The sequence below is a fragment of the Cheilinus undulatus genome, linkage group 12, assembly GCF_018320785.1.
Source record: "Cheilinus undulatus linkage group 12, ASM1832078v1, whole genome shotgun sequence".
Taxonomy (NCBI): Eukaryota; Metazoa; Chordata; class Actinopteri; order Labriformes; family Labridae; genus Cheilinus; species Cheilinus undulatus.
Window position 1 is genome coordinate 8997522 of NC_054876.1, and position 23678 is coordinate 9021199.

General features: G+C 38.7%; 1 protein-coding gene across 1 annotated transcript; it reads right to left on the reverse strand.

The window, feature by feature from the left end:
- Positions 1–714: 714 nt before the first annotated feature.
- LOC121519138 (beta-galactosidase-1-like protein 2) lies at positions 715–19535 on the reverse strand. Its single transcript, XM_041801950.1, has 19 exons — positions 19435–19535; positions 18706–18891; positions 18557–18625; positions 16207–16302; positions 14368–14476; positions 12440–12532; positions 12274–12355; positions 12115–12179; positions 11651–11735; positions 8271–8408; positions 8027–8107; positions 6960–7069; positions 6707–6853; positions 3137–3208; positions 2926–3004; positions 2736–2823; positions 2539–2650; positions 2322–2438; positions 715–801 (listed from the first exon to the last, which is right to left on the reverse strand). Exons 1-19 carry the CDS (start codon positions 19524–19526, stop codon positions 715–717), a joined length of 1908 nt encoding a protein of 635 aa, XP_041657884.1. The 5' UTR covers positions 19527–19535.
- Between the last annotated feature and the right edge of the window lie 4143 nt (positions 19536–23678).

Below are 23678 nucleotides of genomic sequence, written 5' to 3' on the forward strand. Positions count from 1 at the left end.
TGTTCCATGATTTCCATGTAATATAAGGGCAGATCATGGTGTTAACAGTGAAGTGTTAGTGCAAGAAAGAGAGAGAGAAAGGGAGCTGCAGGTGCTGCTTTAAATGGTCAATCACTCATCTAAAAGACTGGATCGAATCGGTTCCGAAAAAAAAAAATGATGAACTGACTTTATTTAGCTGTTTCTGTTTGATAGTTCTGGATACCAGCAAATCATAAAATTACCCAGGGTCATATTGGACAGCCGAAAGTACTGTGAGCTAGGCCTGAAGTTCCTCCAGATTTTTACTAAACATTTTCAAAATATTTTTGTTCTCTTCCTGAGTGTGTTATCAGAGGAAAACTGTCACTGTATGAATATGGTGGATTTTCATTCCTGCACTGTCCAAAACTTTCACACAGGCAGTACAAATCATACATCAACAGTAACTACAGTATAACTGCCATTCACAAATACAGATTATGACTCTTACAGGACACCCATGGTAAAGAGAATAAACTGAGTATTTCTGCTCTATGTGTAAAGAATCACTGTAATTTAAGGTACTGTATGTAAATAGTTATAAACTGCTCCCATATAAACATGCCTCAGTCTGTTTTTAACCCTTCTGTTCATATATTATTTTCATTTTAGAATATTAAATATAACATTTATTTACATCATTGATACACCTTAGTTCTTTACATTTATAGAAAGTGAATATAACCAGTGATGTCACTGGATGTCTGCCGCCATGCCAAGGTCAGGCGTGTCCTCAAAGTGAACCTTGTAATCTCCCTCCTGCTCCTCAAACACGATGACCTGATCGATGGAAACAGAAAAGAGGGAGATAAGGTGAGTCAGAGCACTGTCAACTCACTGTAACTTGCTTTTACAGATTATAAATATTAAACATGTAGTCCATTATGGGAACTGACATTTTTGGAAAGTGTGATGTTTTTTCAAAAGTTAGTCCACGAGTCAGTCCAAGATGACAAGATTCTCATGTCATATGCTAACTGAGCAAGAGACAGCAGTAAACGCTATAATAAAACTCAGTAAGCCTGGAAGCGTAGCAGAATTGAACCTGCTCAGCCTTGCTGGCCTTCCACATAGTTTAAGTTTAAAGTCCCTGTAAAGTGAAATCCAAACTTTGTGTCTTCACACACTAGATATGTTGGAATAAGGCTGCTGTAAACATGGGAAAACACATGATTGTATGACTGAATTTTTGATTTAGAAAAAATTGTTCACCTCTCTCCTGGCTTGGTTTAATTTGAGCAGGGCAAATATCTACCCATGACATCACCGGTCTCAATGGGGAATAGCTCTGCCCCCCTAACAATACAATAATATAAAATCACTGAGTGTTCATCCCAGTACAGTCTTTTCTTAGCTGATTTCACTGCGTTCAGTGAAAGTTAACAGTTACAGGTCATTAAAAGCATCATAACAAGGAGATTTGTACCAGAAAACAGTCAATTTAATCCCTAACTTCTTTTTCTGCTCTGGCACAGAGCCAGGCAGCTGCGCTCTAATCAGAAGCCTTTTTTTTCTAAATCTGAGAGGATCGTATTTCTCCGAGTGGTGATGATGTGCCATTTACCGTGGATACGAGGGAATACTCCACAGTGGCAACTCAACATGTTTGAGGGGCAGGGGCAAAAATAATCAAAATAGTCCCTCTTGTACACTGGGGGGGGGGGGGGCACCAGTAGACAAAAATTGTAAAAGTTGTAAAATGGTTAATAAAAATTGCCCACTATGGACATGTGCCCTCTAAAGCAGTGGTTCCCAAAGTAGGTGTCAGGACCCTCAGGGGGCTTACGAAGCATGGCGAGATTACAAAAAAAGAAGAAGAAGAAACATTAGGAAGGTCTAGAAGACCTAGTGAGTGTGCATGGACATTCATAACATTATATGCATTAGCATCAGAGAAGTGGTGGTCCCGAGTCTCTGGCATTGTTAATTTGGGAGCCCCAGGCAGAAAAGTTTAGGAACTCCTGCTCCAAAGGGTACTTTATCATATTCTGCCCCCCTAAATGGGATCCTGGATGGGATGTTCTCAGATTTTACCACTAAAAGGCACCAAAAAGGTAAATTTTACCCACTTGGACAGCACCAAAGAGGGCACTTGGTCTTCTCTGGTCTTTAAAGGGAATTTTCCAAGTTCCAAATAAATAAGATATGGCATGTGTTGTGATAGTTCCTCTTATTTTACCAAAAAAATACCAAACCATAACTTTTAACACCTGAACTGAAATTTGTGTGTACCATTATACCTTTGGTAAAAGTTGATTCCAGTGTCAAACTACCTCTGACTGATGTTTGCATGTCTGTACCTGATTTATTCCACTATTGAGGAAGGGACCAGGGAGGTAGAGAGCCTGCTGAGGGCCGATGGACCAGTATCGCCCCAGATTGAGCCCATTAATAAACACAACACCTTTCTCCCAGCCCTTAGAAGACAAAAAACATACCAGATCTTAACAGTTCATGTCATTTTTATCATACAAACACATGTTTTCAGCTATAAAATGATGAGTTCTGTTAACTTACTGGAAGTTTCACAAACGTGTCACTTGGATATCCGTACGCAAACAGCCTCCCCATGAAAAATCCGGGGAAGCTGGGATTTTCAGGGAGCGTCTTCCAAGGTGCCTGATAGAGACTGAAATAAGACACTGACTTACACTCAAAATCACAGTGAAATGAAAGAGATACGCACGGCTTTAGATTCAATAAAGCATACAGACCTATCAATAAAGCTGGGTTTCATATCCAGGCTGTAGATTGTAAAACCTCGCAAGGGGATATTGTTTAATAAAACGTCTCCCACAAGGCCTGCAAGAACACAGTTCAAAATTGGCTTCTTCACCATCCTCTGAGTGTTTGAGGGCTTTAATAGCAGGCATAACAATGAACTGCATTGTGTCTGTCAATCACCTTTATGTTGTTTGTCAAGGTCTCTCCCCTGATGAACGCGCCCGCAGTTCTCCACCAATAAACTCAGAGTACGCCGTCCCTGCAGGGAGTCATCGCTTTTATGCCTTTGACAAGTTTTTACAGCCGACACTTCAGCATCCTTCACGTCAGATTGATATGAATTAATTAAGATTTATATAACATGACTTCATTGTTCAACAGGATTTCATACCTTACCATCAGGAACCGCCAGCTCCAGGTTTTTACGCTTGAAAAGGCCGATGTAGCTTCTGTCAACAAACACCTATGAGGAATAATACTCATGTCAGATCAAGTATGTTACTGTGCTTTACACAGTAAGCTCTTATTCACTGGACTGAAGTATATCTTAAAGGTGACTTCAGATTTGCAAACTTTCCACACATTTTCATTAAAGAGTGCAGTGTTTTGTAAAGCAGCTCAATAAAGGGACGGCTTACAGAATTGGATCTGCTGTAACTGTGAAAATTGGGGCTGATTTTTAACGAACATTTTGGCCAATAGCTGATTTTGACGCTTTTTCATTACCTTTGTGATTCTTTTTGGATGGAATGCATTTCAGTCATTGCTAGTGGTCTTTACTTCATCAAAGGGTGCTATATGGGTCAGTCTATTTTCTGGCAGATCCATTTCCTGCTTGAAACCAGACTCAAAAATCAAGAGAAATTCTCATTATTCCGTTTTTTTGTTTTTGACCAAAAAGTGTTTTTTCATTTTTTTTTTTAAATCAAAAATGGAAAAAACTGAGAAATTAGTGTTTTCATTTTCGTCACAAAAACGGAAAAAATAATAATAACATTTAAAAAACAAGGGGTCCAATTTTTGTATTTTTCAGTTTGGTTATTTTGTTTTCTTCATTTAAAAAAAATTCTAAAACAAAAAAAAGGAAATCACGTTACCACTGGGACAGGTGAGTGTTTCATCAAAGTAAAAGCCTCCATGTCAGAACAAGAGCCACCCGATGTGTTTTACAGTATTATAATTGGCCAAAATGGTTTTTATTAACCTTGCAAAGCAGATAATAATAATAATAATAATATCTTGAATTTATATAGCGCCTTTCAAGAAACCCAAGGACGCTTTACAGGAACACATAGACATGGACAAACTATGTGAGGGGTAGGATGAGTGTAAGGGGTGGTTTAGTGAAGACTGTAGGCTGTGGTGAACAGGTGGTGCTTGAGACATTTTTTGAAAATGTCCAGAGATGGAGCGCTACGAATGTCTGCAGGAAGAGTGTTCCAGAGGGTGGGAGCTGCAGCACTGAAGGCTCTGTCTCCATAGGTTCAGAGTTTGGTTTTGGGCATGGAAAGTAGGCCGGTGTCTGAAGATCGAAGGTTGCGAGATGGTGTGTATGGATGGAGGAGATCAGAAAGGTACTGGGGAGCCAGAGCATGGAGATATTTGTATGTGAGGAGGAGGACTTTGTAGCTGATACGGGACTTGATAGGGAGCCAGTGGAGGTGGATGAGGGTCGGAGTGATGTGTTGCCAGGGTCTAGTGTGGGTGAGAACTCTAGCTGCAGAGTTTTGGACGTACTGAAGCCTGTCCAGGGTTTTGCTGGGAACTCCAGACAGGACTCCATTACAGTAGTCCAGGCAGGAGGTTATGAAAGCATGAATGAGTGTTTCAGCCACAGGATCAGGGAGTGATGGTCGGAGTCTGGAGATGTTCTTGAGATGATAGAAGGCAGATTTGGTGACAGACTTTATGTGGGACTGGAAGGAGAGGGTGGAGTCCAGGATGACGCCCAGGTTTCGGACCTCGGGGGATGGACAGATGGAGGTCCTGTCCACATCGAGCATGAGATCTCCAACCTTCTGCAGCAGCGCTTTGGGGGCCACCACCATGAGCTCTGTTTTATTGCTGTTGAGTTTGAGTTGGTTAGAGGTCATCCAGGCTTTGATGTCGTGGAGGCAGTTTACCAGGGAGTGGGGAGGGAGCTGAGTGGATGGTTTGGTGCTGAGATAGAGTTGGGTGTCATCTGCATAAGAGTGAAAGCTGAGACCGTGTTTGTGAATAATCTGTCCAAGGGGAAGCATGTAGATGGTGAAAAGGAGAGGTCCAAGAACAGAGCCTTGAGGCACGCCCTGGTTAACTGGGGCGGGGGATGAGTGAGAGGTGCCGATGGTAACAAACTGTTTTCTTTGTGAGAGACATGAGTGAAACCAGGAGAGAGCTGTATCAGTGATGCCAAGATGGTGACAAGGTGACAGGCGGTCAAGGAGGACGGTGTGGGATATTGTGTCGAAGGCAGCAGTTAGGTCAAGGAGAATGAGGAGGCTGATGTGTCCAGAATCTGCAGCTGTGAGGAGGTCATTGGTTATTTTGATAAGGGCGGTCTCAGTGCTGTGGTGAGTGCGAAATCGAGGATGGACATGCCCGTTTCCTTGTTTTTCACTGATGAATCCATCTTGTTAAGCACCCATCTGAAACATTTGGAGCTGGTGCAGTTATGGAGAAAGAGATTAGCGTGGATGCTGCTAAAGCGCCAGTTTTATCAGAACTTGACAACATTTCTTTGTTAAAAGAACAAAGAACAGCAGTGAGTTGTTTTCTTTTCAAAAATGACAAAAGTCGAGTACTTACATGTCTATAGTCGCCATGTTTCATGTTATTCCTTAGTAGCTGCGCACACGCAGCTCGATAACTGCTACGTCACGTGTTTTGTTGCTCTTATTGGCCCATAGAGATGTGACAGAGAGAACATTCATCCAATCACACTCCGAGTTTTTTTCAAAGCCTCTGCCTTTTCTCAAAAGTTTCCTATTGAAGCTTTCCTAGATGGATGTGTGAAACAAATCCATCTGGCGTGTCAGGTTCGGTCTTTATACAATGAATGATAAAAATAATGTAAATTGTAAATGTAATGTAAATGTAATTTTATTACCTTTAATTATCTTTTTTTCTCATTTCAGGTCATAGATACATAAATATATGTAGAATACCATTATCATTCTGTAGTACGCGATGAATGGCTCATTTTGACATGGAGGCTTTTATTTTGAAATGATCACCTTTCCCAGTGGTCATATGATTTCCTTTTTCTCAAGAATTTCTTTAAATGAAGACAACAAAATACCAGAATTTTATTTTTTAAATAAATTGGACCCCTTTTTAAAAAATGTTAATATCCGTTTATCCGTTTTTGTGACCAAAGTGAAGAAATGAAAAAAGCAAACAAAAAAAAAACAGCTAATTTTTCTGTTCTTTCCATTTTTGGTAAAAGATGAAAAAAAATGGCTCATTTTTCCATTTTTCCCACTTTTGGCCAAAAATGGAAAAATGGAAAAAAGGCTTGTTTTGCCATTTTTTTCTTTTTTTGGTCAAACACAAAAATATTGAATAACGAGAATTTCTCCTAATTTTTGAGTCAGGTTTCAACCAGGAAATGGATCTGCCAGGAAATACACTGACCTCTAAGGCTGTCACAATGCAAAAACTTTCTTTTACCACTGACCATAAAAATAAATCAGCATTTCTCCAGCAGGTGACTTCTTTGGTCTTATTAAAAACCTCCTCTCTGAATCAGGAATAGGGCTGCACAATCAGCTGCAATTTAATTCTTACTGCAATATAAGCATCCGTTTTCATGTGATATAAGAAAACTATTCTATGGAAAAAGCGATGTATTTTGCCTGTGTACATTCTGGTCTCGCAAAATTAAATACATCAGTTATCAGCTTCTAGATAAAAAAAATCCCTAACATGCCAAAAAAAAAAAAAAAAGAGTCTTAGAGCTGGTGTATAAAAGTAGACTCACTAAGGCTCGGTCTCTGACGTTGTTTCCAGACTTCAACAGTCCTCCGCTGGTGATGGCGGTCTCATACAGCGTGTATCCATGAGACTGCCCATCCCTGTTGTTCACAGGTAGATTCTCCATGCTCACGGGCATGACTGACTTATACGGCTGCAGGAAAGTCAAGGATATAAATTGACTGACCCTCCTCAATTTAAAGCAAAGATCTGTTTATTTTATGAACATATGGTGACAGATAATCTTACATAGAACATACTCCCTCAGTGAAGCTCAGAGCATCCCATAAAGAAAGGTGCTGGTACATGATGGCTGGTTCGTAAGACTCCCTGTAGTGAAGGGCCGGCATGTCGGGGAAACTTTCTCCCTCTGCATAGACAAGATCAGGAAAAAGAGTTAAGTTATTACACCATTTTCTACTCGTTTTCATTTTCTTTAATCAGATGAGCCACAAATGACCGCTTCCACACTCTGTGCTTTATTTCAAATATCAGTAAATTGTAAATAACAAGACTTTCAACCTTTGGTCTTTTACTTGGTATAACACCTGGAAAAAGACCAAACTCATCAGAATATCACAAACAAAACAAATATATAAACAAAGACCTTCAGGTACTGCTGAATACTTTTTCTCTACAAGAAATAAATTAAAATAATTTTCTGTAACTTTTTCTTGAACTCTTTAATGAAGATTTAAGTGGCATTAATTATAAAATGGTTTTACAAAATTTTGTTTTACTACATATACCAAGTTCAAAAAAGTTAGGACACCGTGTAAAATGTGATTCAAACCAGAATACAGTGATTTCTAAACCTTTTTAATCAATATTTGATTGAATATAGCACAAAGACAGAATTTTTTTTGTTTCAAGTTATTGTGGTCCACCATCAGGATACTGACAACACCATACATCTGCTAATGAATGAAAATTTTTGTTATTAATTTAATAGACGCCTATGGATATGCGTTGTGCTGTTTATGATTTTGTCTTGGAGCAGCCATCTTTAGTACTCTGGTACTAAATTTGTGAACAAGATTTCCTACAAGTTAAGAAATAATAATTTTGTTTTGTGTTGTACAGTTCGATAAGCCTGTTGTCCTTGTAGTTATCATATTTAGTTGAAAACTTCCTCATGTTCAAAGACAAGGCTTAGGTGTTTTACTTCTTAGGCCCCACCTACCCCAAATAACTGGGATAGTCTAAACTGAAGTGCAGGTCTCAGGAGAATGTAGGGTATTTCTGACAGCTTGACCCTCAGATAAAACAATAATGTGGCCCTCTTGGGGACCAGACTTGCTCATCCCTACTTAAATATCAAACTTACTGCTGTATCGAGAGAGTAAATCCCTCAGGAGGTGGTATTTTGGTGTGTACTCCCCAGCCTCAGTCAAAGGAGCGTCATAATCTGAGGAACATCAACAGAGATCAGCTATCATGTGCTGCCCCCTGCTGGCTGTATGAGTCAATATTAAACATCCAATATTTTCAGTCCTGACATGCCAGTGCTTCCTTATTAGAATAAAATCTTTGTAAATTTGCCTCATATGTGCAGACACGTTGACACCTACCGTAGCTGGGGACCAGAGCTCTGTATGAAGGCTCAGCAAGCGCCCCACTCATAAAGCCAAAACTGGAGCCTCCATGGAACACGTAGAGGTTCACAGACATGCCTCTCCTCAGGATCTCTCTTACTGTGGACACCATATCTGACAAGAACAGAGGTATTTATATATATATATATATATATATATATATATATATATATATATAACCTTTATAGGTAAAGTTTTCTGCCTCTTCAACAGGGGCTGAGAAACTCTTTCAAAAGTAGGTTACACCTGGCGTTCACATTTGCATTTCCATTTACATTGTTGGCGTGCAGCTGGTGTTCATTATGCAAAAACAAAGCAGAAGGAAAATTAATTTACATATAATCTACACAACGAGGGAGAAAGTGTCTGTTTATAGCAAGCAAAGAGCACAAGCCACTTAAGTTAAAACGCTGAAAAACTTTTATGAGGTGACCTGACTATATGGGTTTATTGGAGGAGTGATATCAGTGTTTGTACTGTAAATCTGCAGCTATTTGTTTCACAATTTGCTTTAAACATTGAGCCTCAAAGCCATGAAGAGTAGATATGAAATATGCAGAGTAGATATGAAATATGCTGTTGAAATTTTGGTAACCCTTTCTTTTACAGTCCCCTAGGACTGTACCTGCTAGGTATTTACCTGGTAAATATATGGTTAATCATATTGTGTTATTGGATAATTACCTCTGGTGATAAATAGGTACATACAGAAAAACTGCAGCTCTGATTGTAGGTATTTACCTGGTCAATTTTATTGTGTTATTGGGTTATTACATCTGCTGCTCAAAGTATAGGTTTTTACCTGGTAAATATAAATGGTTTATAATACCATTATTGGGTAGTTATCACTATAATGAATAAGTAAGATGTAAGAGAACCTCAACTGAAATATTAGATATTTACCTTCTCTATCATATTGTATAATTGGATAAGTACAACTGTAATAAATTTATTACACCAATAACACTGTAACTGACCATATATACATATTTACTAGGAATAATCCTAGTATTTGAGCTGTAGCTTGTCTGTACCTCCTTATTTATTACAGTGGTAATTACCTAATAACAGAATATTATTTACCAGGTAAGAGTTACCAAAATTTCTATAATACTAAAAAAGGTACAGCACACAGCTTGTCAGAACAAAGGCAAAACATCTCCATTGCTTAGATTTATTCTGAATTTAAAGGGATATTTCAGGATTTTTGATGTTGGGTCATATGAGGTGCTTGGCTATGGTAGTGGCGTAAGCCTGCAGTGATTTCTGTAAAAATTGCTCTGGTGGTTATTACAAGCTCAGAGAGATCCAGCGCACAATGGCTGTAGATGGGAACGTTATATCCATGTAGTTCAACACAAAAATGGGAAAGGAAATTATCTTTATTATCTTTGTTTTGGCTTGGTGAGGTGTTATTATCCTAGAAGTGTGTAGACCCACACAGCTGATCAGAGGATCAGTGCACGGTGGAAGGAGACAAAATGCCAAAAGCTGCATCATAAATTAGTGCCTGACACAGAGGTTTTTTGGGAGAAATTAAGTGCTTTGTACTTTTTTGACACAGCATAAAGGCAAGACAACATATTTTCTTGGCCCATTTTTATGTAAAACTTGTTAAACTACACAGATAAAATGTTCCCATCTACAGCCACTATGCCGCGGATCTCTCTGAGCTCGTAATAACCACTGGAGCAACTTTCACAGGAATCACTGGAGGCTAATGCCACTACTATAACCAAGTACCTCATATGATCCAACTTCAAAAATCCCGAAATATCCCTTTAAGAATAATTGTTTGGCATGGTTAAAACAAAGTTTTACATTAAGATATCTTTCCTAAGGATCTTTGCATGTGCAACATTTCACCTTTTGGTATTTTGCAGTGTCATATTACAACTTTAAGCAAAAAATAAAATGTCTCTCCCACTGTTTACGTAATTTAATCTGTGCAGATTCTACATAAAGATGTAGACTCATTGCACTGACATTAATTGTGATTACAACTTCTATGAAGTAATGCCAATTAAAAAAATGGAATGTATAATAACTGACTGCATTAATATTCCCCCCATCAAGTCAGTATTTAGTTGTCACCTTTGGCTGTAATCACAGCTCTAAGTCTGTGTGGATAGGTCTCAATCAGGCTTGCACATCTGGACACTGAAAATTCACTCCATTCTTCTTTGCAAAACTTCTCAAGCTCTATTAGGTTGCACAGGGAACAGGGATGAACCGCCCTTTTGAAGTTCAGCCACAAACTCTCTATTAGATTAAGGTCTGGGCTTTGACTCAGCCACTCCAGAATGTCAACTTTGTTGTTTTTAAACATTTTCTGTGTAGCTGCTGTTGTATACTTTGAGTCATTGTCTTGCTATAAAATAAATTCCCTCTCAATCTTCTCTTGTAGATCAAATAATATTGACCTCCGGGATTTTCATATAGTTTGCCGCATTCAGTTTAGTCTCTACCTTTACAAGCCTACTAGGGCTGTCTGCTGAGAAGCATCCCCACAACATGATGCTGCCACCACTGTGCTTCACAGTGACGATGGTGTGTTTGTGGTGATGTGCAGTGTCCAAAAAGCACCATTTTGGTCTTATCAGACCAAATCTTTCTCCCACTTGCCCATGGAGTCTCCCACATGCCTTTTAGTGAACTCTAGTCCAGATTTAATCAAAGTTTTCTCACACAGAGGATTTCTCTTTACCTCTCTCCCATAAAGTTTTGACTGGGGAAGAACCGGGCAGATGTATGCAGAGTCTCTCCCATCTCAGCTGCTGAAGCTTGTAACTCCTTCAGAGCAGTCATAAGTGTCTTGGTGGCCTCTCTCAATAGTCTCCTTCTTGCACGGTCACTCAGTTTGTGATTATTTAACTGAACTCTGTGCCTTGGAAATGTTTTTGTATGCATCCACCGCCTTATACTTTTCAATAACCCTTTGAGACTACTAGCACCAATTGTCTGGACCTCTGTTGGATTAGGTCAGTCACTTTAAAGGGGGTGAATATTTATGCAGTCACTTATTTTACCTGACATTTTTTTATTAAATTGACATTACTTTGTAGAAATGTGTTTTCACATTGCCATTAAAGAGGTTTTTCTATTCTATTTATTTATTTATTTTTTGGTCAAAAGAGCCACATTTTATTGACCATGACTGATTTTTAAAATCAGTAAAAGGGTAAAACATCCAAGGGGGTGGTTACTTTTCATAGACACTGTATACACGGCAAGTTTTGCATAATCTTGTTTTTTTAACCATCAATAATACAAATGAAACTAATGTAGGTAAGCACAGGTGGGCAGGTTTCTTTTCCATCTATAATAGCACATAAAGAAGAGAGAAGCCTCCTTACCCTCTGGAGGGAGCACATGGTGGAGCTCACCCCACACATCAAACCAACCCGTCCAGTAGTCCATCACCACTGTGGGGCTGTTAGGCTGAAAACAGTTGAGGTATAAAACACCTTATAACATACATTATCAGTCATGCCAAGAGAATCATAAAAGTGGTTTGCAGAACTGCCTGTGTTGATATTAGACTATGCATTTCAGTCAACAATTACACTCACAGTGTATTTGGGAGACATTTAAGTAAGAGGAAGTAACATGTCAGGATTAGCCTACTTTACATAAATGCCAGTGACTGTCCAATGAGCAGAATCACCTCAAGGGAGAGAAACTTGCAAATACAAACTCTAAGGGGTTGCTTCTTTGTACATAGGCAGTGATTTTAAACTAGTCAAAGCCTTAGGGGCCAGTAGCATCCTCATGAAGCATGCACTCATGATAGATGGTGAAAAAAAGGCCAAATACTCACCTGGAGAGCAGTCAGATCCTGGATGTCTCTCTGATTCAGTTTCTGCAGCTTCAATGATCTGATAGCTGCAGTATAAAAAATGACAAGGTAAGCTGTGTGTATGTGAATGTTTGTGTGTATATGTTAATGTGATTTGTGTGTTTTGATTGTATTCTTTACCTCCATCCACACCTCCTGACTTTAACGTATTGTGGTTGTCTGATGTGAACAAAAGCTCGCTGATCCCTCTGGACTGTAAAGCCTGTTGAAGTAAAACATACTATATAAACAGTCATACCAATCTAGTTTTAAGTAGACATTTTCATGCTTTAACTGGCATCTTCACCTCTTTGATAAAAATCATGTAGCCTTCATCCTTTGCATAGGATCCATACTCGTTTTCCACCTGCACTGCAATGATAGGGCCTCCTTTTTTAAACTGAAAAAACACAGACAAAAAAAAATTTAGTTTTCAATTGTGATACAAAATGAACCATACTGTTAAAATTATTCATTCAGGGTGCGCAGATGGTCTAGTGGTTTAAGGCGCTACCCATTAGGTGGCCTGGGTTTGAATCCGGCCTGTGGCCCTTCACCCCATGTCTCTCCCCACTCTCTTCCCTGTTCCCGAGTCTGTCCACTGTCCTTCTTCTATCAAATAAAGGCATTAAAAGGCCCCAAAATATTCTTAAAAAATTAAAATGATCGATTCAAATCAAGCACCTGTATTTGTAATTTCTACTCAAGAACATCTCATGACACTTAAATAAACAGTGTGCATAATTCGGCCACCAGGGGGCTCTAAACCACAACAATCACACAATATTATGATTACAAACCAGAGCTACAGGACTATCTCCGCGTTTTACCTCTTTGTTTTGAACTGAGGATTCTGTTCAATAAAAGCGGCACCTCATAAGGCTTGTTTGGAAAATCTTCATTCATGGATTTCTTGTAATGAGGGAGAAATGCACAAAAAAGGCAAGTCTATGCTCACTTTTGAAGCAAACACAGAAGTGCCTTTTTGTGCATTTCTCTCTCATTTTGAGAAATTTATGAATGAAAATGAAACAGTGGTTTTTCTCCAAAGTAAATGCAGGTGATGCTGAGAAGTGCTGGCCTAACTTTGCCAGAAATACCGTGTGGGGTGTTTCCACGTTACAGAGGTGAGTTTGGATAATTGAACTTGCAACTTATGGGAGCCTCTGTAGAAAGACACGTCCCACTACAATGATTCAAAAAATGATTATTTCTCTGTCTTTGAAAACTTTCGGAAATATTTAAATACTGTAAGACCTCAATCATAGGATTATATGTAACATAATGGTCACTTATAAAATCAATATAAATATTTCTGTGCAGAAATTCAGTACACTATATCTTTAATATAGGTCAAACTGATCTGACAAGTCCAGATAAACAGTCCAAAAAAAAGTGATTTACTTGTGATAACAAAAACTAAAACTACTGCCCAGGGGATAAAAGAACTCCACGATTTTACAGTTGCCAGACAGTGTGAAACTGTTTGTTAAGAACAAGGGCTGGGCTGATTTCTGTTGTGCAACTCTTATAAGTAAGGGCTGACCATTGAGGCCTTTTGACCTTCACCTCTGACCTCTAAAGTCCAATCATTTCATCACTGAGTGGGAGTGAGAGCCTCATGAGCTTGACCTTTGACCTAAAATCCCAAATCTAAAAAGTTTATCTTTGAGTTAAGACAAACATTTATGCAAAGTTTGAAGAAAATCCCTCAAAGCATTCTTGAGATATCACTTTCACTAGTATGGGGTATGCATGATTTCCATGACCTTTACCTTTGACCTATAACCTCCAAAATCTGATCAGTTCATGCTTGGATCAGGATGAGCATTCATGCAAAGTGTATTAAAAGTTCTCAAAGTGTTTTTGAGATATCAAATTCACAAGAACTAAATCATAATGCCTCAACTACTGCTGGCACAGAGGCATAAAAATCTGCCAGTGTGGCAAAAGCATTAGCTTTATTAACTGATTTATAAACTATACTTTATTACAAAGCACCTCAGTCAAATTCTCTTCCCCCATTAGCTGATTTTTGTACTTTCAAGCAATTCATGGCTTATTTTTGTGCTTTGATGTCTTGAAATAAGATGTGTATCTGAACTTTTCAGCTTAATCCGTCTAATGAAAAGTGTGATGAGATGTTTCTGATGAGAAAGTAGGCCTGATAAGAATTAAGATTTTGCTTTGCCAATAAAAACCTACTGATGTTTGGCTGTTGTCAGAACTATCTACCTGCAGTGGAACAACTTTTGGTATGAGTTTGTCAAAGAAGGTGTTGACAGCATCAGTAAACCCTGGATGAGTCGTCCTCAGTCTCATGCTGCCGTCTCTGAGGAGCCAGCTGCACAGAGACACAAAACAAGATAAATATAGATTAATAATTTATAAAGAGACAATTCTACAAGGACAGAGGTAAGGTGAGTATGATGGGCAGCCAAACTGAGGACCCATGGAGTCAGCAAAATCACGGCCCATTGTGAAGTTAAGCTGTGATATCCATGATTTATTTTACCTGAATAACAGGCACGATTATCAAAACAAGTATCTTTTTAATTCATTTGTGCTGTAGTATATAAACATCTAATAAATGTAAATCTTTTTTCTTTAAAGCAGAATTAAAATGGCTTAAAAAGGAGAAAAATTGGCAGAGCGTGGTGAAATTAGATTTTAAAAGTAGCAGAATTGGGTGATAGTGGCAAAAAAATTGATAAAAATGGCAAACAAATAGGTGAAAAGTGGCACAAATGGGTTAAAGTGGCACAAAACAGGCACAAAAAGGGGTCAAAGGGGATAACAATGCTAATATTGGCTTAAAGGTGTCAGAAATGGCTGGAAAAGGTGGTGAATTGGATTAAAAAGTGGTAGAAGTGGTTCAAAGTTGCAAAAATGCCTGGAAATGTGAATAAACAGTGATAGACTGGCAAAAATAGGCATGACAAATACTGATACTATGTGGTTGAAATAGACAAAAATGGGCCCAGAAAGTGGTAGAAATGGGTTAATAGTGGTAAAAATAAGTCAACAAAGGCAAAGATAGGTGGAAAGTGGAGAGGACTGATTTAGCAGTGGCTAAAGCAGACAGAAGTGCAGGTTTAAAGGTGATAAAACAGGGTTTAAAGAGGAAAGGTGTGTGAAAATGGGCAAAAACTTGAGATAAAACATGATGAAAACATTTAAAATTGGCAAAAGAGGCAAAAATGGGTTCAAATTGTGCAATAAAATGATAAAAAGTGGCACGAATAACTACTTTCAGCATCAGTAGCAGATCTTGTTTGACACACCTTTTAGCTCCAAAACAAGGTGACTGTTAACCAGGACGCTAGCACCAGTGCTACTGACCCAACAAACATACAGTCATACAACTAATAAATTACAACTGGGGGTGGGAGGTTGTGGAGGGTCCTGGGTCATTCAGGGGCTCAGCCAAATCTGTGGGCAGGCCTCTGCGCAAACTTCCTTTTTAGGGAAATCTTGAGATACTTCAGATATCACTTTGAACTCAGCAAAAATCTCACCTAATGACTATGCTTTTATTATACAGTTAACTTATTTTATGCATAAATTCATATAAAATAGTAAAATATGCAGTTGGAAATCATTTAAAAAGTATTCATAGTTTTTTTTTTTTACTGCATCTGGTGGCCCCCTCCCAGTGTCTCGTGAACCCAAAGGGGTCCCAACCCCAACGTTGAGAACTACTGCTCTGAGCTTGAGGAATGTGGCCATCCATGGCCTCAGTAAACTTTAGTATAACTTTCAGAAACATAATCTTGCTTGGGTGACTGCAAGAATAAGAACAAACATGACTGGATGCATTTGAGACCTTTGGGAAGAGATATTATTTTAATGCTACAGAACTGAGCAAAATACTCCATAAGTCAGTAGTTATGCATAAAAAGTGTAGTTCATGTGGCATTTATTATTGTGTTTTTTACTGTTGTTTAAAGAGGTTTCAAAAAATGGTAAAGCAAAACTTATTAAATATTTTTTGTCAGCCTTATCTGGTTAACCAGTGATGATAATTCAGACCAGAGGACAAGACTTTTTCCTAAAACACCTCCATGTACTTACCTCGGCAGTCCCCCGAGGTCCAGCTCAGAGGAAATGTAAGGCCCTGGACGCAAAATCACCCAAAGCCCCAGCTCAGCTGCAAGATTGATAAATGCTCTGAAAAACAGAAGGAGAAGACACATGAAATCATTTTAATCTGAATAAACACAAAGTTTTCAGTGGGATTACATATGTGGATGTTTCATGAATTTGAAATGTGCTCAGCAACCACAGCATCAGTCTGAGGTGTCATTTATCACTGCTGTGCTAATAATTGCTCACTAAGCTGCTGTTGTTTGGGAGTTGTTGCTGTTGTCAGGTGGGACCTCTGTGCCTAGAGCTTCTCCCCTGAGCCCCGAGGTAAAGATGATGAGAAGAAAGGAGAGCTGTCCTAACTCATCTCACAGCAGGTATAAGTGCTAGAGATGTTACTAAGGTGATATAAGGAGTAGTTTTTTTAAAACCCTTAAATTAACCGTTAACTGTTATAAATGAAAAAAGAAAGAAAATCACACATTCTCACACCTAAGAAGCTTGAACTGAAAAACATTTTTCTGTTTCCAACATGCATCCAAAGCTTTTAACAGAATTACTCTTGCACAATGTTACACTCTAAGAAAATGGAGGGACTCTTTCTTATTTGATAAGAACTCTGTAGGTCAGGTATTTGCATCCAAACATGCAAATTGTAATGTGGCAGGATTGTAACAGCCCCCTTCTCTGTGACCGATGGGGTCTGACAGGACGGTGTTCTGTCACCTCTCCTGTTTAATGTGTACATGAATGATCTGAACAGTTTTAAGCTTGTCAGACTGGATGTATGGTGGCTGTTAAACTTGTGTAATGGAAAATTTATTTTAATTCATGCTAATTTGTTATACACATGATGCTTTGCAGACATGGAACTTCTAGGGTGCGAGATATCAGACAAGAAAAAACAATGTTAAACGCTATCTTGATTTATTTAATAATCACAGAGGAAGTTATATGAAACAGGAGTGACTTTCTAGCAAAATCTTACTTTTGCAGAAGTATGCAGAATTAGTGTCAACTAAGGTCAACACTCATGTAGATGTCAGTCAACCAATAAAATACTGTGTTTGTACTCTGCAGATGTTTTATCCAATGATCATTCTTTATTGAATTATACAGCATTTATCGCTGTTCTGTAATCTATTAAAAAAGGGACTGCACTCTGTGCCTTGCAGAACTCTCCCTTCAGCTGTCTGTTGACACTGTTGTTGTGAGACTTCTCTTTTTGCAAGAATAACTTTCAAATAAACTCATGATAAAGACATCTCTGACTTGAGCTCTCTTTGTTTGTATCCTAAATCTGAGAAAACTCCCGATACACTTTTAACTGTCTGCTGTCTGCTGATGATTTGGTCATCTTTTCACCTCACAGCAAGTTCTCAGAATCTGCTGTGTAGAATGACACTAATAACATATAACTGTGAAAGAATTTCATATGATTGTTAAAAGCCAGAGACGATCAAAAGCAGCATTTTCTGTCTTTCTTTTTCTTGTTATCACATTACAATGCTACAGTGTAATTTAGCATGATCAGGAAAGACTTGAGTGAACATGATGATGTGACGCATCATTGCTGCATAATCAAATATACTGGCATGCAAATAACAAATGTGTACAGAAAAGTTACAACAGCCATAAAGAGCTCACTGTACTTCACTTTTTAGTGCTCGCTTGTGGCGCTACAGACGCTGTATAGCGATGCATTTAGAATATATCTTAAATTGCAAAGATGTGTGAATGCTTGGCATTTGTTATCAATTATGTCTTCAAATTTCACGCTGTACTGAGAAATTTTATGTACAAATTTGTGATTCAGAAAATGAAATCAAAGTGTCACATTCTCAGCCCACAATGGCACTGGGAACATCAGTACAAAAACCTTGTTTAGTTTTAATGACTCCTTTAGTTGTCTTGTATTTATGTTTACTCATGCTGATATAGACCTATGGGTCTGAATAAAGTATAAAGTCTTACCTCTTTGCTTTTGCTGCCTCTCTTTTACACTTTGATTACAACTATTTTATTTACTGTTGTCTGTTTACATTATTTTTATCTTTCTTATTTGCATTGTTTTTATGATGCATTGGATATTTCTTGTTATTAGGCTCCTGTGATTTCTTGGTTATTTTCTTGTTGTGCAGGCTCGTTTGGGCTCGAATACTTTATTTGTTTTTTGCTTGTATTGATAAATTATTGCAGCTCCAGTGTGAGTTGTTTTCTTCTTAAATACATTTCAGAGCAGCAAATTTAGCTCACTGAAGGTGCTCTAAAAATCCAACGACTGTATGTGCTGAATGATTATGCATGAGTCTATCTCAGGTAAAGAAGTCATTCTTACTCTAAATCCAGCTGAGTGTGGAAGTTGAAGACCCCTCTCTCTGGCTGGTGCAGACTCCACGGCACAAACCTGCAAATTGCAGCACATTTTATGTCATTATTAATATCAGTGCAGCTTCTAGAAACAACATCTCTGATAAGTTTTCCTACGTGGTGAGGGTGTTGAGCCCACAGGCTTTCATCTTCATCAGCCGGTCCCTCCAGTAGGCCCTCGGCACACGGAAATAATGAACGGAGCCCCCGAGGATCCTGAAGGGTTCTCCTTCCAGAGTGAACTGGGACGTGTTTGCACTCAGACCCACCTTCCTGCTCAGTCTGCGTCCCCCTGCTGGCATGCTGGAACAAGAAATGAAGTTTGTGTCACACTGCCCATTGTGCATGAATGAGCCACATGACGTGCCTGACAGGAATTTGCACAAGTCTTGTGCAGGCAAACAAGACGACAACGTGCAGAAACATATTTGAATCAACAGGCAATAGAATTCACTTAGCATGCAATATTTCAATTTCAAACTGATAAGCATCTTTTTGTTTCTTTTTTTTTAACCCTATCATGGCTTTCACTTTTATCCCCTAGACACTTTTCTTTACTACACTGATTTTAAACTACAAGCTATGACTGTTTTAACTACACTGTAGCTAAAGTAGAGACAACTACACAATACTCCTGCAGACACTGACATTACAGTGTGTCTGTGTGTCTATGGCAAAGTTTGAATACACACTTTGTCTCTTTTTCTACAGAGAATTGCAGCATTGTTTTTCAAATTCAGCAGGTCATCACTTCTCTCTGACAAGGCAAGCTTACATATACCCTGAAAGCTAAAAAACAACTCAAACTTCACTGATTTATATCTGAAATCGGGAAATTTGACTTACCTGAGGTATCTGTACACAATGAAAGCAACGATGCACAGGCTGATGAGTGCATACTTTCGTTTGTGCACACTCCTAATTCTCAGGACAACCATGGATGTGAGTGACTGAGTTTCCCTCCAGTGACTCAGGCTGCAGTGAAGTTTAAGCAGCATCAGAGCTCAGATGAACGCATTAGTAACGCACCACCTCATGGGAGTGACCTTGCACAGCCATGGAGATCTCGAACACACCATCCAATTAGCAGCGTTTGTGTGTGAGAGAGTGCATTAGTGTGTGTGTGTGTTACTCCACACGCAACATGAAAACATTGTTGACCCTTCAGTCTAGGTTGACGGAATAACTGGAGCAATTAAAACGACTTCATTCATTGATACTGACTAAGATGATGGATGGATGAACAATAGTACCTAAGACAAAAGGTTACGCCTATTCTCACAGACAGGATGTTTTTAAACATTAAATAACTGTTATATAAAAATACAATGCTTATTAGCTTGTATTATAATAAAATGTCTTATGCAAAATAGATTTATGTTCAGACTCTAAGATTTGATATTAGTCAGATAAAATCAGATAAAAGGGGTCTGGGTTCCTCCTCAGAGAAGTTAGAGCATCCAACACTAAATTCCCTGTTTATGGGGAATATTCATGCTACAGTTTTTGAATAAAGATGATTAAAATTGTATTAGGCTGGCAAGAAAACCAAGACTGGACAAGGGCATGTCTCGCTTGTTAAAATTTAAGACCTCTAACTGCAAAAATCAGACTTCTAAAGACTTTTTTAAGGCAATGGTTGTCAAATGGTGCTCAAAGGCACACTGGTGCTTTTTTTGTGACTTTTCTGAGCGTCCATCTTGGCGTTGAATGAGCTTCAGCACTATTTTTTTACTCTTTATACTTATAATCACATCTGCTTTACAGCGGCTGGCGCTTACGCGTACGTACAGTTACCAACAAGCACCCTTGTGGTTTAGCTGCTTTTCTCTTAAGCTTCCTCTCTGCTTCTACCGCAATTTAGCCTCAGCTGGGTCTTCTCTGTGTGCCAGATGTTCAGTTTTTTCCCATCCTCCTTTACTGATAATGGTACGTGTTACATGTAGCTTATTTGTAGCTCTGGAGGACAGGGTAACTGTTTGGGAACGCAGCTCCACACCACTGCATCCAAACCTTTATTCTTAGCTCTAGCCAGCCTCCTGTAGCCTGGGCTAGCATAGCCCCCCCACAGGTCCCGAGGGGTGCAGGGGGCAGAGGGCTGGGTGGTGAGTTGATGGGTGACTTATAGGTAGATGGATGGACGGATGGATTGATGGATGGACGGACGGACAGACAGATGGGTGATGGCTGGATGAAAAGATGAATTAGTGGATGGATGGATGGATGATGGATGGATGGATAGCTGATGGATGGATGGATGGATATGGATATTAAGTTTATGCTAATATTAAAATGCGGACTATTAATTGACTATTTATTAGTACAAAACTATAGCAGATTACAAACATCTGTATTTTTCAGCTCTCCACCAGAGAATCGAACTTCTGTCAAACTTCTCCTCTCCTCCCCTATTCTTTTCTAAACTTTATGGGTGAAATGTCTTCATATGTGTCTAAAACTAATTAAATTATCTATTGAAATAATAATGACTTACATTTGGTGCGTGAGGCTCACATTTGGAGAACATTAAACAACTGCAGTGTCTGTTGTTAAATATTAGAAGCAAAAAGAAAAAACTGTTGAATTCCTTTTTCCTCCTAACTCAACGTGCGGCTCTGTCTTCATTTAAAATACTATTCCCCCAGAAAACCTTACGAAAGAGAAACTTTTTTGCCCTTTTTCACCATGTTTTGCCACTTTTTATCCATTTAAGCTACATTTTTACCATTAAATACCACTTTCTTCCTCGGTTTTGCCCATTTTAGCCACTTCTTTTGGGTAATTTTATACCATTTTTGCCTTTTTTCCCCATTTTTTTGCCCATTTCAGCTACCTTTTGCCATTAAAAAACACTTTTTTTTCTCTTTTTTTGCCTGTTTTTGCCACTTTTATCCCATTTTTGCCCTTTTCATCACTTTTCACTCATTTAAGCTACCTTTTGCCACTAAATACCACTTGTTTCCTATTCTTTGCCCATTTTTGCCCGTCTTGACTGCTTTTTCCCATTTTAGTGACTTTTCAACTTTTTTTGCCACGTTTTTTCCACTTCTGGACCATTTCTTGCCACCTGTAATTTATTTTTTTGTCACTTCTCACACAGTTTTGCTACTCTCTGACCATTTTCCCAGGTTTTCCTCCCCATTTTTGCCCCTTTTCACCCATTTTTGTTGCTTTTTGTCCATTTTGCCTCCTTTAACTTATTGTTATTGCTACTTCAATTTTTTTTTCTGCTTTTCACTACTTAGATGGGGCTCTTGCAAAGGTATTTTTCAACAATTCGGCTCTTTGGTTGAGTAGGGTTGAGTAACACTGATATAAAGTGAGTAGTAATCAAACAATATTCAGACACACTGCACACACACCATGGCTCGCACGAGCGACACACACACACAGCTGGAGCTCACACACAGACAGCACAGATCATAAGGGCTAACAGGCATGTGTGACCTTTCCTATGTTGCTCTGTTGCTGCTATAATATAATGGACAGGAGGCAGGATGAATGGAGCACTTGGTCTGGTTTATTCTGTAAAACATGGGACAGCACACACACACACACAACCACAGTTGTGAGGAATTAACAGCAAGTCGCTCAGACGTCTGTTCCCGCTCAGACCACAGCATAAGATCATTTGCTACTGTAGTGATCGTATAGTAGTATAATTTTTCAGTTAAAGGTAAATGTTACACAAATAAAATACTTTGCAGATTCTGTAAGAGTGGGATGCATTCAAAAATATATACAGAGTTGGCCAAAGCTCCTTTTAGCATTGCAGAACCAAAATTAAATCAATAGCACCATCTAATGGTGAAAACATGCCACAGCAAACATGTATCAGTAATGCATTAAACTCAATCATTTTAAACAGCAAACACAGTACAAATGATATAGACAGCTTAAACTAAACATACCTGTAAAACATGGGACAGCAAACACACAACCAGAGTTGTGAAGAATTAACAGCAAGTCGCTCAGACGTCTGTTCCCGCTCAGACTACAAAGGAAAGTTCCATGTTAAAAGATGTATCAGTCACATTCACTCTTTAGAGCCAGCGGTGGCTAACTAACGTTAAAAGCTCTTACGAATGGAATCAAAAGTCACTAGCAAAGCAATAAAGCTACTGTTTTTTCCAGCATTCTGTTAGATATTCATGTATACAAGAATACTCATGAGCTTTATGCAATATATCCTCAGAATTTACATTTAAAGCAGAATTTATGTCTGAGCGAACTTACCCACAGCATAAGATCGTTTGCTACTGAGAGATGGCTAAAGTGCACCGCATTTAGTGCAAGGCAAACATCCGCTGTGGACTTTCAAAATAAAATACAAAATGGTAAAACTATGGTTGCAGTCCCAGTTTGACAGGAAATTAAAAATAATTTCATTAACTTTTTTACACTGTTACACATGCACGGCAAGAGTGAAGCATAAATTGTGACACAATTCAAGTCAAATTGGAGTCACTCATTTGGCTAGTTGGCAGGTGTAAATGTCAAGCCCTGGTGACAACACAAAACATTTTAATATGAACATCTGAAAGCCTTTTTTCTAGCAATTCAAATATTATATTTGTTGTTGTGATGATCTCCGTTGATCATCTTCAGCCTAAATGACAGGACTCAGTAAAGCTTTTACACACCGACACAACGGACGTAGCTCATACGTCAACTCAACTCAAAGGAACGTATCACATATCCCACTTATGATTGGCTGAAATATCACAGGATATACTGGATCAGTGAAATTTGTCACTACTTTGAGTTTTAGGTCAAAACACTTCTTTAAATATACCTAAAATAAGAAATAAAAATGGGTAACTGTTTTGGCCAAGACAAACACAAACAATAGGAAGAAGACTTTTATATCCAAAGTCCATATTCCAGTTTTACAGAGGACCAGGACTCTTTCAATAACAATGGAGTCCCTAAAACATCTAAAAAACCCCGCTTTTGGAAAAAGTGGTTCAAAAGGAAGGAGGTTCAACAGACCACTGTGTGGGAAACAAAAACACAGGGAGCTGCAGCGCCACCCTCTGCCACAAAACCAAATTACAACAGCACCGAGAATGTGGACAGAAAAGCTCAAA

What these genes read in the sequence shown, in the direction of transcription:
- LOC121519138 (XM_041801950.1), bottom strand. Translation starts at nt 19,526, where the DNA reads ATGGTTGTCCTGAGAATTAGGAGTGTGCACAAACGAAAGTATGCACTC. An exon ending in AGGATCTGACTGCTCTCCAG is followed by an intron (nt 11,736 to 12,114) that starts GTGAGTATTTGG and finishes AACTGTTTTCAG; the next exon opens with CCTAACAGCCCCACAGTGGT. An exon ending in AGCTCTGGTCCCCAGCTACG is followed by an intron (nt 8,108 to 8,270) that starts GTAGGTGTCAAC and finishes GATGTTCCTCAG; the next exon opens with ATTATGACGCTCCTTTGACT.